Raw genomic sequence first — 14,629 nt, forward strand, 5'->3', positions numbered from 1 at the left:
ATAATATTTGACAAATAGATGATATACAAGTGTTTTTATGGGTTTCTCAGAGTTTCTCACTTGAAAGACTAATTCTACTCTCTCTCATACTTTTTGATTATATTTTATTTTTATATTGAACAGTTTTTTAATGAGAAACCATTGATGGAGATGGTCTTAATAATCAGGAATCACTAAGAAAAAGATTCGAAAGAGGACAGATATACCTCAAACTCAAAAGGTGTATTCAGGGACCAAAAAAGGAAATGAAAAAGAAAACGTCAATCAGACAATCACTTTCGTAAGCCTGAGCTTAATTGTTGGCAATAACAAAAAGACCAAAGCCGAATGGCTTATCCGAGTCATCTAATAATATATAATTATTGATCTTATTACAAAACTGTTTTAATTTGTTTTTTTCTTAATGTTATTTACGAAAATGCCACTTTGTATTGGTGAACGTGCGTTTTGAGACCTGAGGGTAGGTCGCGTTGCTTTGAAATTCGATTATGGATTTGTAAGGATAGGTAATAGCACTAAAAATATACTATTCACTATAATTATGTGATTGATCAAAACAAACATAAATTAAAGATGCCGTAAGTTATTTCTTAATTGATATGAAAAAGAACTTGAATCTTAAGAACATTTTATGTTCTTTTTTGTTTTTGGTCGAAACAATATGTTATGTCCAAGCAATGACAACAAAAAAACATAGGATTTGAGGTTTTAACTCAGGATTTAGACTTATATAATATCCTCATTGTATAAAAATATTTATTTATTTTCTATTAATAGTAAAGATTATATTTTCTTTACCCTTTTAGTAATTTAAATCCAAAACTTATGTTAGTTAGTTATTATATATAGGGACTTAATATACCTCAAGTTGATGGTAGCCAATGGACCACAAAAACACTTCAAGTGGTATTTATATTTAAATGTTGAAAATCATACTAATTTATTCTTTAAGTTCTCATCCGTCCAATGAAGAAAGCACCAACACAATGAAATTAACCGATTACTGCGTGTCCCATGACTCCCATTAAAAGTATAATGATGAATATATTATATAGTATTGTATTATTGTAGTGTTCATGGTATGGTTTTGAATATTCTATGGATAGTGATTTTAAAGTTTCAAGATGGGAATATAAATGATGATTTGATTATTCAAACTAGACATAGAACGCCATATAGAGAAACTCTTCTCAAAATCTCAAAGAAGATACTCATCTTGTAACCTTTAATTTTGGGTGCAAACATTTAGGTTTCTACAATAAGTTCAAATAACTTAATAAATTGTAGAGAATGAAAGAGAACAGAAAAAGGCATTTAAGAATGCCTCTATTACGTGAGAAAGAGAGACAGCGAATGTGTGAGTGTGACCAATGTTCGAAGCCACGACCTTGTATAGCTCGAACACAACTTGTTCTTGCCACCAAGCAGTGACCACATTGGTCGTCCTGAATAGCCAACTGCTTACTTTTAACTCTGCGCCACGGCGGATATTTATTTATTTTAATTGAAAACAAAAAAAATTCTTTTTTTTTTTTTTTTTTTTTTATAAATTATTTATCTGGTTAAGATGATAAAAATATGGTGTTTATTGAATAGCAGGAAAGTACCAAAGAAGAACTCAGGTTTAAACCAAAACGGGTATACGATTGCTTTGTCAGACAGAAGATTTTGATTAAAAAAACAGAAAGATGGAAAAAATGTCACCGAGGGAGATATAGCTTAAGGAGGAAAAGAACTACATTTAGAGATAACAATCACTTGGCTTCATAATCTTATTGAGAAGGAGAAGAAGAGTTGGTTTAGTGATGAGCCTTTGCTTCGGCCTTAATCTGCGAATTCTTCTTTATCTGCATATGAAGAAGAAGCATTTGTTGGTATCATCATAACTTATTAGCAAATCACATCATAGTAGAAAATTAGATTCCACAATCTGAATGAATAAGGATTGGGATGCTCTAAAGGAAGCAACATAGGCTCTACTTTCATACCGATTTTCTTAGGGTTTGGAAACCAGACACAACATCGCAAACTTATGCTTTACAAAGGCAAGAAATTACATTTCAGTGATCAAGTTGCAAATCATTGACAAACTCTTCTACTAAACATCAAGTCAAAACTATGATCATTCAGTGGAATAGGAGATCAGAACTCAGGCAGAAACATTGGGGTCAAAGAATCATGTTACTTGTGTATAGATGACCAAACCAAAAGGAGCAAAGTAGCATACTAATAGTCACGGCACACATGATTCGATCGAGAATATCATAATTCAAAAGCCATAAACATTCGAATTTGCTGCTATAATGGCAAGTGTCAGATTTAGGATGTCAAAATGAAACCCAATGAAAATAATTTCTCATCTGATAAAAACAAGACAAGGAAGATAGAGAGATGTACCTTTAAAGCCTTGAGCTTGATGTTGCCGTAGATGAGACCCAACCCGAAAGCCGAAGCACGAGCAACCTAAATCGATACCAAAAAGAAAAGACTCGATGAACTCTTCAAAATCCAAAATTCGACAAGTCAAGGCTACAGATCGAGAAATTGATCCGGGGTTTACCAGAGCAAGAGTGCTGGTACCGGAGTAAAGTCCTGGAGGTGGCGCCATTGATTAGCAGTTGAGATTAAACCCTAAAACCCCCAAATCGATCGAATCTTCCGAAATCTCAGATTCGCGATAATGAAAGACCAGAGCGACTCCTTTGTCTCCGTCTTCTCAGAAAAGCAAATTATTGGGCTTTATATGGGCCTTTATTCAATAGTACCAAACGTCAGGCCCATATCCTTCTTACTATTACGCCCAAATTTGCATGCACATTAAGTAAACGATTAAGGATTTACTATCAAATTCGATGGATGTAATGTAACCTTTTGTTAAAAATGTCTTAAGTTTAGTGGACTCGAATCTATTAGTAATATCTGTGTTTTATTACTATGGATCATACTGTATATAAATAAATTTATGATAAAGAAAAGGACATGAAACAACCAAGCATTGAATTTTCTTTCTTTTACTCGACATGTCAACGTGTTGTTGTTATAATTACAGCCTCTTCGTTCAGACATCTCTCATATAGAAAAATTTGAAAATTAGACAAAAATACTCCACAACCGGTGGATAAGTAATATGAATATCTATTTCCTTCAATTGCTTGCACTCAGCAACTTTAAAGAATTATGGAGTGGTTCCAATCCTATATTTTGAAACATCTTATCAATATAAGATTAAGGAAAGCTCAACTTCTATAACTCAATAGTTAAAGCGCCTAATTATTCCCAAAATTAGTAATTTAAATTCGAACAAAGCAATGATACTAAAAAGGATCTTTGTGCCGATAGGCTTTTCAAGAAAGCTCATTCCCAAAACAAAAACGTATTAGGATTTGAAGGAGGATCCCTTATTATGGTTTATGTATTTGGCCAAATGACAACGACGTTATCACTTAAAATATTTTTCTAACAAACTGTATACCAACAACATAAAAGCATAATATATAAATTGTAAATTGGATTTGCAGGTTTGCTACATGCAATTCTGCAAAAACGAATACTAAAATTAAGCTCATTTTCATCCCATATATATATATATATATATATATATAATAGTTTATAAAGAAAATAAAGATAAGTAAAAAGTATTGGAAAGCTATCGACATTTAAAAAACAATCTGAGAATTAAAAATGTTTGGTTGAAGACCCTTAGATCAGAACATCGTCGCGGAATCGGACGGTGAAGAATCAACCAAGTTGAGAATGCTATTCCAGTAATTCTTGTTATCCTCATAGTAGTTATACTCACTCTCATTCCCCACGCCCGCCGTCGCTTCGTTTTTCCCGGTGGGTAAACCCCGGCCGACCGAATCACCGATCAATAGACTCGTGAATCCTTCTCCTATTCCTCCACTACCACAGTTGATCTGCCTAATCCAGTCGTGTTCATGTTCTTTGACCAGACTCACATCGGAGGAGGTTGACGAAGATACGGCCAATTCAATCATCGCCGAGGACTCATTGTTGTTATTGTTTCTATTTCTGCTGCTATCCGTAGGGATTCCTAAAGGCATCAGAAGATTCTCAGAGAATGTCACCGTCGATGTCGGAGATTCAAGCTGTTGGTCTCCGTTTCCTGTCACAATTTTCCATTGATACGTTACCAAAACCAATCAAAGTTGAGAGTTTTTTTTAAGACGATGTGTCCCTTACCTTGGTTTGGTTTAGTCCAGTTTGTTGATGTTTTTTGAGTGAAGCAATGTTGTTGAGGAGCTGCTGATTTGTTAAGGTTGTTATTGTTTTGGTAATGCTGTAAATGGAGAAGCTTTGATTCTCTAGCTAGCCTTGCTTCAGCTTCGAGTCTTGCACTCTCCCATTGAGCCATATGACTAAGCGTGGCTGCGTTCTTTGATTGTCCTGTGGAAGACGAAAGAGTCTCGTTTTTGTGCTTGTGAGTCACTGGATCTATCCCCATTTTGATCAGACGTTTCTTCAAGTGTGTGTTCCAGTAGTTCTTGATCTCGTTGTCTGTCCTCTTTGGTAAATGAGTTGCAATCGCTGACCACCTATGACATTTAAAGGACGACGATCAATTTGCTTTCAAAGCAATCACTTGGTTATTTGGTTTGAAAGCAGAGATTGTGATTGAGTCACCTGTTTCCGAGGAGAGCGTGGAGTTGAATGATGGTTTGTTCTTCTTGTACAGTGAATTTGCCTCTCTTGATGTCAGGTCTTAGGTAGTTAGTCCATCTGAGTCTGCAACTCTTTCCACACCTTTGGAGACCTATAAGGAGTTTGAAGCAAAGCTTTGAATAGAGCTAGAAGAAAATGTGTGGTTTTGTTGAAGAGAAAAGAGCGAGCAAGTTACCGGCTTTCTCAGGCAAAGAACGCCAGCTTCCATGGCCATGTTCTTCAATATAAGCCAAAAGTTTCTGATCCTCTTCTGGAGTCCAAGGCCCTTTCTTCAACCCGGCCTTATCACAACATGGCGATCTGCCCATTGTTTTCCCACACAAGTTATTAGTCTAATCTACTGAAGAAAAAGCTAGCTTCAATCTGATCCACGGTTTAATAACCTAGTGTATGAGATAGTTGTCATTACATGATCATGATCAGTATGATCACAAAAGCTGCTCTCTTGGCGTCACTCTGATATATAGATGGAGAAACACAACAGAAGATGTCTCTGTTTAGGTTCTGTAAGCGCCCCTTTTCCCGGTCTCTGACATGGATTGGCATTCAATTGGATGGGGTCGAGAGATATTATTACCTTTGTGGCTCCAACACCTTGATTTCCTTTTAAAGACTCAACAGAGCACCCAATTACTGTAGCCATCTTTACCTTGAAATTGTACCTCTCAACACAAAAGTAAAACAGTGAATTTCAGAACCTGGAGTAAATTTTAAGGTCAACATCTATCAATAGCTCTCACTTTGATAACCCTGCAACTTAGGATAATGTCATTGAGAAGAATGTTTTTCTCATTAGCCTTAAACAAACTTTGTGGTCCTTTAACAGTTTTGACATTTAAACCATTCTTGTTACTTTCCCGCATTTTTCTCGCGTCAAGGTTCGCTGTCGACAGTCCCCAAATGCACTAAACCCATTTAAGCTAGTTACAAGTTTTAAACACTTCTCACTAAAACTCAATTATCTTACACTAGGGTCTAAAAGATGCTCAAGGTTTCTTATTACAGGTATCCTATTGAGTGATGGTTTCTTGAAAGCTACAAAGTTCTTATTGTTTTGTCTTACTTACGGTCTTGCCTACAACTAGTTACCCTAATAAGTTACACTACTTTATGGAAACGTGTTTATTGATTTCTTCGTTTCACATTTTAGTTAGCTTTTTGTAGAAACTCCACAATAGTAAATGCTGTTAGATGGCGGTGAAGAAGTGGAAGCTGGCACTATAATGGGAAAAGCAAATCAGACACAGAGGATTAATGATATTTGGAGTAACTTAGAGCAAAAAGTCTTAATGATTCATAAACCCTGATTATAGAAGGAAAAAAAAGGGAAAATGCAAAGTAGTTGCAAGTAATTAATTGGTTGTCAATGATGTCATTAGCTTAGACTTGTTGTTTATTCAATTAGTCATTGCTCTGCAAATGGTATAATTCTCCCTGTGGAAGCAACAATAGTTTTATGGTAACACATTTTTACACTAATAGTCACTGTCTCTAAAGTATCAGAAAACTATGACCGCGGTAAACACTGAGTTTCAACCATTGTAAAAATTTGGAACCCTTATAAATGAAGAGAGGAAACACTAATGTGGTGGGAGCAAGAAGAAAGGAGGTGAAAAACCTTTCCTTGTCTGGTTCCTTTACCATTTAATGAAAGTCCCACTGGCTGCTCCACTGTTCTTGGTGTCAATTCATCACAAAATCTATTTTTTCACAAAGATAAACTAACATAGACAATGAATGATGAAAAGTATACAGAAACTTAACCATCAAAATAGCGACTTGATGAGGTAAAAACCACTATTTGGTTACCCTTTAACTAGTAGCATACCACAAAAGGTAAAATTTGACCATAATCAGAATTGTATAATTTGTTACTTACTGACCATTATGCAAAATTTTAGTGGCATACATGGTTTGGATAGTTTACAGGTGATCAAATGTTGTCGACAAAGGTAACTTTGGCTGCCAAGAAAGGTAGACGAGTAATGGCGGTGACGGTGACATTAAAGAGATTTTACCAGACCAAACAAAGAAAAGAGTATCCTAGTGTGTGCCATGGTAGCAAAGAAAGGATTTATTGAGGTGGGCTCCAAGCTTCTAGGAAGAGAAGAAAGTATCTTCATCAACACAAAGATAAACCATAAGACAAAATCATAAGGCCCAACGAATTGTACCAATAAAAACAAAATTGAATTTTGGAAAAACTAAATCATACTGGCTGCAAAAGATGTAAAGGACAATGGGGACACCTCTTTAATTGTCTTGGCTGATTTCATCTTTTATGGTCCAAACAGTGCTCAATAAACTTCATAGATGATGATGTTGCCACTTGTCAAAATCACATCCATCCACGTAACGTAGCTGAGATTGAGTGAGCTAAGAAGAGGGGCCAAAGCTTTTAAAGTCAACTGATAACCATTTGCTTTTCTTCATCATCAGTTTTTGGACCAGAAATTATAGTTTCTTAAATTCTCACATCAATGCTCCAAGTCTTTTGCTTCTGTGTGTGCTCGTTCTACCGAATAGAACAACAAGTCAGTCACACGCATGGAAAAAACAGTAAACAACAAGTACATGCATGAATGCTTCAAGTCTTTTTCCTCGAAACTGTTTCGTAGAAAAACAATGTAAAACACTTTTAAGTTCGCTTAGTAATTACTGAACTCAAGACATACAAACGCAGAGACTGTAATCTGTCACTGGATCTAGACATTTCTTGTCCATTGACCTAAGCCAGAAGATGATTTAACATCGCAAAAAGCAAGTCAAACTTGCTTGTTCTCAATCAAAACATCTCTCAGTAAGTTATGGTCCAACCTTTTTCATTCACTATCTTCATCAACAAGACATGACCAAATCATCCAACTAAAAGTCAACAAAGAGGAAGGAAGCAAACAAGACAACTTTCATCTTAATCACAGTAGACCAAGCATAAGCAATTACTATTAGCCAACTTAAGGCAAGAAACAAGCCACGCAAGTGATAGAAAGAAACTGCAACAAACTTAGTACAGTGTTAAAGCCTAGTTAATGATAGAATTAAAATTGTATTAATGGATTAGTAATTTAGTAGTCCCTTCACAAACAGTACACACTATTGAGACCCTCTCGACAAAGACAACAAGTAATATTAAGATTGGAAGTAAGGATATGAGATTTAACTGATAGTTAGTTCATGTAGGACCTCTAACTTGTGACCTTTGAAGTCCCGATTCTCTGTGATCACATGAAAAGTGTTTTGCTTTTTTGGGGTTTAATGATAGTATTTCTCTGAAGGGGTCAACAATAGAAAATCTTGGCAAATAAAACAATTTGACTTAATTATTTTTATAACAAATACATGAATGTCAAAATTTAAACTTTATTTAAATATCGGAAATAACAATTTTTAAATTTTAAGATAGAAATTAGAAACTACAATGCTAAATCTATACAACAATGGAAACAAATTGAATTTGTGAATTCTGTAACGATCAAATAACTAGATCAAATGACAAGATCTAAACTCTGATTAGTGTTTCCATCATTTATAAATTTAGTATTAAAATTATTTTTTAAAGTTAAAATTGAAACGAATTTTTTAGAAAAACTTGAATTAAAAATGAAAAATGTTTTCAAATCTGTAGGAATGAAAACAAAACCATTTAAAAAAAAAAACTTAAAGAAACCATAATAAAGAGGAGATGGAAATTTGACTTGGATGCACTTAGAGAGAGGATGGGCGAGAGGGCATTATTGGACAGTTAATTCATGGGCTTTATCAATTGTGGGCTTTGAATGATTTGGATCCAAATTCTAATGTACGTTATAGGCCCAAAACAAATCACCCTCGGCGTTTTCTAGTAATATACGTTATAAGGCCCTTTTATTTAGGTCTTTTTTGTTTTTCATTTTTTAATATACTTCCTTGTATAGACACTTGGACTAGTAGTTACGGCCTTAGAAGATTAAGGGTCAAATATGGAGAAGATACAAATTGTAGGGGTGATTAGCAAATATTCGTGATATTTTAGCTGTATGGTTTTGGTTCCGATCACAAAGAGCATCGAATCGAGCTACTTCCTCCGCCGGCTTTGCTGTGTGTGTGATCGTTCGTTTACTAAATCTGAAACAAGTATCTAACGCCTTGCCGGAGATGTCGAGCTCAGGCCAAACTCAGTTCCGTTATACACAGACGCCGTCGAAGGTGGTTCATCTGCGGAATCTTCCATGGGAATGCGTCGAAGAGGAGCTCATCGACCTTTGCAAACGATTCGGCAAGATCGTCAATACCAAGAGCAATGTCGGCGCCAATCGCAATCAAGCTTTCGTCGAATTTGTGAGCTTAATTGAAATTGTTTTTGTTCTTACAGTCCCCCAATTTCTAGCTCCCGGGATTTGGTTTAGGAAAGGATAAAGAGAAATTGGAATTGCAGCGCCAAACATCAAACCCTAGAATCGAGCTTTTCTCGAATTGTAGTATCGAATAGGTTTCTCAAGTTTTATAGCTATGATGGTTGACTCTTCAAGCTTTCGTTTTGGCGATTTCTATTGATGAACCATTCATTTGATTTTACAGGCTGACTTGAATCAAGCTATATCAATGGTTTCGTATTATGCTTCATCTTCAGAGCCCGCACAGATTCGTGGGAAAACTGTCTATATTCAGTACTCTAATCGCCATGAGATTGTTAACAATCAGAGTCCTGGAGATGTCCCTGGAAATGTCCTCTTGGTTACCTTTGAAGGAGTGGAATCTCACGAAGTCAGCATCGATGTTATCCATCTGGTGAGTGCATTTACTTGATTTTACGATTTCGAGTGTGAGCTTCTTTCACTGATTTTTTTTAATCAATGGGTATTTCTCTGTGGGAATTGGTTGTTTTTGATGAAAATTGTTGAGATTGATGGTTTTAGATGGGTGTGGCAATACATGCGGTAGTGTGTTGTGCTTCGAGCAGATGAATATATAAAAATTTCTAATCAAGCAAACTTCTACGAGTAATTTTTACTTAGATATACTATTCCAATTACAGTATATCAACATTAATGAAATGCTCGAATCACAGATGTTGATGCCTCTTTATTAAAATCTTTCTGGAGAGAGTTTGGAAATTGTATCGTGTTCGTCATTCTCCTATCTATGCTCTATCATGCCCATAATTGGACAGGTGTCACTCTGTACTTTTCTGGGCTTCTCTTTTTTAGCCCCAATCCGGGAACATTTGAGTTTCTTTCTGTTGATTTGGTTCCCTAGGTTGTTCTCCCTCCAATGTATGGTCATGATTAATATCGAGTCCAAACTTGTTTCAGGTATTTTCTGCTTTTGGATTTGTGCATAAAATTGCCACATTTGAGAAAGCTGCTGGTTTCCAGGTGAGATGTTGAGATTGGTATTGACTGTCTTGTATCTATGGAGATGAATGAAGTGATATTAATCTTATTTTTTGCTTTCCTAACCTGCCAGGCACTAGTTCAATTTACTGATGTGGAGACTGCATCCGCGGCAAGGAGTGCGTTGGATGGCAGAAGTATACCCAGGTATCTGCTTTCCGCACATGTTGGTTCGTGCAGTTTGCGAATGTCTTATTCAGCTCATACTGATCTCAACATCAAGTTTCAGTCCCACCGGAGCAGGTAGAGTTTCTGCATATGCTGCCAGTAATGTTGAACACCTTATGTTAGAATAGTTGATTCATATGTTTGATTCGTTGGTGTACTCAGAGATTACACAAATCCATACCTTCCAGTGAATCAGACCGCAATGGATGGGTCTATGCAGGTATCATTTTCGTCCCCTGCATTTCTCTGCACTTTTATCTATCGCTTTCCACCAATATTTACCTTTCTTACGTGGTCTATGACATTGTCTTCAGCCTGCTTTAGGTGCTGACGGCAAGAAAGTTGAATCTCAGAGCAACGTCCTTCTCGGTTTGATTGAGAATATGCAGTATGCTGTCACTGTGGATGTTCTTCACACGGTAAGGAACAACAGTCATGCACATTTCTGCTTCTAAGCATTCTTAGTCTCTCAAAAATAACATCCTTTGCTTCTCATAGGTGTTTTCTGCATATGGAACTGTCCAGAAGATTGCTATATTTGAGAAGAATGGTTCAACGCAAGCATTAATTCAATACTCTGGTACATCCGACTGCTGATCTGCACTAATGTTTGATTGTGACCCGATTCAACCGTTTTATAAATTCTGAACATTTATTTGTTACTGTACAATCATCTTCAGTTTCGTGCTTTCTATTTCGTCTCTGTAGATATACCAACAGCAGCAATGGCCAAAGAAGCACTGGAAGGACACTGCATTTATGACGGTGGCTACTGTAAGCTTCGACTATCATACTCTCGTCATACTGATCTGAATGTTAAGGTACATAAGATTTGTTGCTTTTTTGAGATGTGTACCTAAAAAAAAAAACAATTGTGAGGGGAAGAGAATAGTAACGGAATTGCGTATGCTTCTTTCTTTTCTACATTTCGCAGCAAAATATTAAATCAACGTCTAATTATCTTCTTCAATTTTCCTGTGATTGAATGAAGGCTTTTAGCGACAAAAGCAGAGACTATACACTTCCTGATCTAAGCCTACTTGTGGCACAAAAAGGTCCCGCGGTGTCGGGTTCTGCACCACCAGCAGGTTGGCAGAACCCGCAAGCGCAAAGTCAATACTCAGGTTATGGCGGAAGCCCATATATGTACCCATCATCTGATCCCAACGGGGCTTCACCCTCAGGTCAACCTCCTTACTATGGATGAGATATTTGTTTACTAAAAATTTCGGATTTTGCTGCCAATGGGGAGTATTTCCATGTTTAGGTTGTTTGAGGTTAAAAGTGTGATTGTTCTTTCTTTTTTGTTGTTGACATAATTTAAGTGGGGAGACCAATAATAAATCGAATATGTTGCGCTTGCTATTATACTCAAATAACAAATGATCAAGATGTGAAACGTCCTCAAAATGAAACATAAACAGATTTGAAAGGGTACAATATAGGTTGAAATTGTTATTAATTCAGAATTTTAAATTTAAAACAAAATTGATTTGAAGAAGGAAACAAAGACATTATTATTTCTTGGATAAATCTTTGGCTTTCTTCTTAATTCGCTGAGCCAAAGTCGATGAAGACGCTGGATTTCCCGCTTTTTTCTTCTCAGAATCCTTGTTCATCATCTTCATCTTCAAAGATTTGACAGTAGAAGTCAGTTCGTGTCTCTCCTTCTTAGACCCCAAGTTACCATCTGAATTCAACTCCTGTTTCTCCTTTGGCGCTTTCACATCCTCGTGGCCTTTTGGATCTTCCTTTTGCTTCAAAGCTAATTGCCTTGCATAAGTCGCACTCCTGCAAAACAAATATCCCCCAAAATTCTTAAACTTTCGCAATTCCACTTCTCAGAAAAATTCAAATATTCATCAATGTACCTTTTAAACTGTGGATCCGTAGGGTCTAGGGCATAGTAAGGAGACGAGAATAGAGCTGAGAATCTCGGATCATCAAGTTCAGCAGCAGGTATCTTGTCTTCCGAAATATCAGTCTTTCCTTTTTTAGCTTTCCGTTTAATATTATACCCTTTCAGACCATTACCATCTCCTGCATTCTCATCAGCTAGTAACAACTCAAGCTCCGCTCTACTTTTTTCTTCCGCTGCTACTTCCTCCTTCTTTGTCTTTCCTTCTTTCTTCTTCTTCTTAAGAGGAGGTTCCTCCATAAAGAAATCGTCATCTCCATCATCTTTCACTGCCTTTCTATCAATGTTATAATCGTCGTCATCATCCGGAGAAGAATCATCATCCTTCTGTTTATTCTTCCTGGCTCTCTTCTTCTCGCGTCTCTGCCTTAGATATGTTTCCCACACCGATTCTGACTGGTTGTCTTTCTTTTTAAGAATCTCTTTGCTAAGATCTTCTAAACCGGTATTGAATGTTACCTCCATATCCTGGTCATTCTCCTCCTCCAGGTCTTTATCAGAATCAACATCTTCGGCTTCTATTAAAGCTCGGTACTTATCTTTCTTCTTGTCCTTTTTTTTACTCTGGTTAATAACTTCATTGCCCAAGTCGTCTTCCTCATCAGAATCACTCTCATCAGAAGCTAAAAACTCCTTCATCTCAAGATTTGCCAACTATGATTTGAGAAAATTTTATCAGAACAATAACACTACAACAATGGAGATGCTTTTAAGCAAGCAATTAAGCCTAATCACATAAATTATAAACCCGTATACAGACCTGTTCAGGATTGAATTTCTGATTTAAGGTCTTAATCCGGTGCGGTTCATCTTCATCCCAAGAAAGATTAACTTTGCTCATCTGCAGAGCTCGGCTCTGAAAATCTAAACCTTCATAACCAGCTGGTGCCTATATTTTTATAACAACTATAAGATCACAAGTATTCACAATGAAACCAAAAGATCTCAAGTAAAAGGAAGTAGCGGTAACACACCTCAGATGCAATATCACGAGGTGGATGTTTGAATTCCATGGAATCCGGAATAAATCTTAGGTCGAGCTTGTTTGATGATCTCTCAAACTCAATTCCATCACATGATTTGTACAAGTAATCTGCAGTAGCACTTGAATCACATTCGGCAACAGCGAAATAATACCTGAAGCAATAGTAAAAGCAGAGTTTCAGTAATAGTCCCTCTCCACCACATATAGCTTAAGACGGGCAGATTCGAACTTACTTTAATCTACTTATTTCATAGGCACGTAGCTTCTGGTTGATGACATCCTCATCTTCCTCCTCTTCTTCATCTTCATCATCACTAGCGTCATTCTTTTTGTCGCCATCAATTACCGGCCCATGGATTTCCTCCTCTTTCATTCGCTCAAGTCCGAACTCAGATGGATAGACCGCAACTGACAAAATGCGCCCATCTTTTGGCAGAAACGAATTCAACACTACGTACAAGTCTTTAGCCTAAGTAACAAAATAAGATATCATCCATAAGAACAACTCCAAAAATCACAGAGCAGTGACTCTAGAGTCTAGACAAGGCAGAGAAAGAAACAAGCTCTACTTAATCTTAGATTCGTTCCATAACCATAGCAAAGATATTAACGTCAAAGAAGGCCAAATTGAAACAAAACATCATAGATTGAGAGAACTTACAGAGACATGTCTCCAATCCATGTTAACGATAGCCAGTCTATGAGTTTCTTCTTGGATAAGCGGTATGTTCTCTTCCTAGAAGCCATCATCATCATCATCACCAAATTTGCAACATGAGAAAATCAATTACTTGTCAAAAACTAGTAGAAGAACAAGGCACATGAATCAAAGTTGAGCAATTTACCGGAATTTCTGGTCCCTCATCTTCATACATAGCTTCATCGTCCTCATCTGTATCATCCTCTTCTTCTTCCTCCTCCTGCGAGGATAACTCTTCAGAGTCTGCTTTCTCATCAGATTCATCATCCAAAGAAGCAACCTTTAGCTCACTCTCACTCTCTTCCTCAGATTCTACATGGCTAGATTTTTCGGATTTCAAATCATTTATCTCTGTCTCACTCCCGCTCTCATCCCCAGATTCCTCCTCAGTTTTCTGCTTACCTTCATCTTCAATTCGATAAAACTCTCGAAGCGAATCTTTGCCAGTGCCTCCTGTTCTACGCTTGCCACGCTTATCGACAGGAGCAGAACCAGTGGCAAATCGCTTATCATTGAACATAGGCTGGAATCTGGAGTCAATGGCGACTTTGGAGTCACGCCTCCGCATCCTACGGAATTTAGGGTCCGTGTGCGCCGACGAAAACCTTGGATCCTTAATCATTTCGTTTCCTTCCTCTGCGACTCCACTGGATCCTTTAGCTTCTTCAATGCTCTCTCCTTTCCTTTGCTTCTTATTCTTTGAACCCATCGTTAGACTGATTCAGGAACAACGGAGCTTCTAGGGTTTTAGGACTCTGGTAGACGAAGAAGAATCGGAAAATTAGGGTTTTTATATGTCTGCT

General features: G+C 37.0%; 4 protein-coding genes and 2 long non-coding RNA genes across 17 annotated transcripts; 2 read left to right on the top strand and 4 right to left on the bottom strand.

Annotated features, from left to right (window-relative positions):
• Nucleotides 1–1,130: 1,130 nt before the first annotated feature.
• Nucleotides 1,131–2,895, bottom strand: AT3G01130 (ATP synthase E chain). Of its 8 annotated transcripts, NM_001161112.2 has the most exons (5): nt 2,561–2,676; nt 2,398–2,463; nt 1,989–2,035; nt 1,513–1,847; nt 1,131–1,272 (listed from the first exon to the last, which is right to left on the bottom strand). In NM_001161112.2, exons 1-3 carry the CDS (start codon nt 2,606–2,608, stop codon nt 1,997–1,999), a joined length of 153 nt encoding a protein of 50 aa, NP_001154584.1. In that variant the 5' UTR covers nt 2,609–2,676; the 3' UTR covers nt 1,131–1,272; nt 1,513–1,847; nt 1,989–1,996. The 8 variants fall into 8 exon arrangements, with proteins under 8 accessions (NP_001154584.1, NP_566131.2, NP_001326397.1 ...); NM_110978.4 differs by lacking the exon at nt 1,989–2,035 and having other exon boundaries at nt 2,561–2,810; NM_001337319.1 differs by having other exon boundaries at nt 1,513–2,295; nt 2,561–2,810.
• Nucleotides 2,896–3,415: 520 nt separating this feature from the next.
• On the bottom strand, nt 3,416–5,382 carry MYB106 (myb domain protein 106; the record flags this gene model as incomplete). 2 transcript variants are annotated; one of them, NM_110979.2, is made up of 5 exons in its annotated part: nt 3,482–4,126; nt 4,204–4,556; nt 4,645–4,774; nt 4,859–4,983; nt 5,093–5,382. In NM_110979.2, the coding sequence occupies 5 exons, from the start codon at nt 5,227–5,229 to the stop codon at nt 3,705–3,707; spliced, it is 1,167 nt and encodes a 388-aa protein (NP_186763.2). In that variant the 3' UTR covers nt 3,482–3,704. The 2 variants fall into 2 exon arrangements, with proteins under 2 accessions (NP_001326423.1, NP_186763.2); NM_001337322.1 differs by lacking the exon at nt 5,093–5,382 and having other exon boundaries at nt 3,416–4,126; nt 4,859–4,991.
• On the top strand, nt 3,804–5,382 carry AT3G01142. The gene has a single exon (NR_140809.1). It is a non-coding gene; the product is annotated as an other RNA (long non-coding RNA).
• A 75-nt stretch (nt 5,383–5,457) lies between these two features.
• Nucleotides 5,458–5,669, bottom strand: AT3G00975. Its single transcript, NR_140793.1, has one exon. It is a non-coding gene; the product is annotated as an other RNA (long non-coding RNA).
• A 2,912-nt stretch (nt 5,670–8,581) lies between these two features.
• PTB1 (polypyrimidine tract-binding protein 1) lies at nt 8,582–11,630 on the top strand. Of its 4 annotated transcripts, none has more exons than NM_001337323.1 (10): nt 8,582–9,000; nt 9,241–9,450; nt 9,731–9,832; nt 9,975–10,037; nt 10,129–10,298; nt 10,386–10,443; nt 10,538–10,642; nt 10,722–10,803; nt 10,932–11,044; nt 11,215–11,630. In NM_001337323.1, the coding sequence occupies exons 3-10, from the start codon at nt 9,815–9,817 to the stop codon at nt 11,428–11,430; spliced, it is 825 nt and encodes a 274-aa protein (NP_001319439.1). In that variant the 5' UTR covers nt 8,582–9,000; nt 9,241–9,450; nt 9,731–9,814; the 3' UTR covers nt 11,431–11,630. The 4 variants fall into 4 exon arrangements, with proteins under 4 accessions (NP_001319439.1, NP_186764.1, NP_001327637.1 ...); NM_001337325.1 differs by having other exon boundaries at nt 8,628–9,000; nt 10,932–10,997; nt 11,215–11,621; NM_110980.4 differs by lacking the exon at nt 9,731–9,832.
• Nucleotides 11,610–14,627, bottom strand: AT3G01160 (pre-rRNA-processing ESF1-like protein). The gene is made up of 7 exons (NM_110981.3): nt 13,972–14,627; nt 13,788–13,862; nt 13,360–13,595; nt 13,116–13,278; nt 12,902–13,030; nt 12,095–12,795; nt 11,610–12,014 (listed from the first exon to the last, which is right to left on the bottom strand). Exons 1-7 carry the CDS (start codon nt 14,533–14,535, stop codon nt 11,741–11,743), a joined length of 2,142 nt encoding a protein of 713 aa, NP_566132.2. The 5' UTR covers nt 14,536–14,627; the 3' UTR covers nt 11,610–11,740.
• Nucleotides 14,628–14,629: the final 2 nt, after the last annotated feature.

This window comes from Arabidopsis thaliana, chromosome 3 (genome assembly GCF_000001735.4).
Source record: "Arabidopsis thaliana chromosome 3, partial sequence".
NCBI lineage: Eukaryota > Viridiplantae > Streptophyta > Magnoliopsida > Brassicales > Brassicaceae > Arabidopsis > Arabidopsis thaliana.

Coding starts and splice junctions, on each gene's coding strand:
- AT3G01130 (NM_001337317.1), bottom strand. CDS start 2,608: ATGGCGCCACCTCCAGGACTTTACTCCGGTACCAGCACTCTTGCTCTG. Junction 2,464..2,560: donor GTACCAGCACTCTTGCTCTG/GTAAACCCCGGA, acceptor GTATCGATTTAG/GTTGCTCGTGCTTCGGCTTT.
- PTB1 (NM_110980.4), top strand. CDS start 8,818: ATGTCGAGCTCAGGCCAAACTCAGTTCCGTTATACACAGACGCCGTCG. Junction 10,299..10,385: donor TTTCAGTCCCACCGGAGCAG/GTAGAGTTTCTG, acceptor TGGTGTACTCAG/AGATTACACAAATCCATACC. Junction 10,444..10,537: donor CAATGGATGGGTCTATGCAG/GTATCATTTTCG, acceptor CATTGTCTTCAG/CCTGCTTTAGGTGCTGACGG.
- AT3G01160 (NM_110981.3), bottom strand. CDS start 14,535: ATGGGTTCAAAGAATAAGAAGCAAAGGAAAGGAGAGAGCATTGAAGAA. Junction 13,031..13,115: donor CTCGTGATATTGCATCTGAG/GTGTGTTACCGC, acceptor ATAAAAATATAG/GCACCAGCTGGTTATGAAGG. Junction 12,796..12,901: donor AGAAATTCAATCCTGAACAG/GTCTGTATACGG, acceptor CTCAAATCATAG/TTGGCAAATCTTGAGATGAA.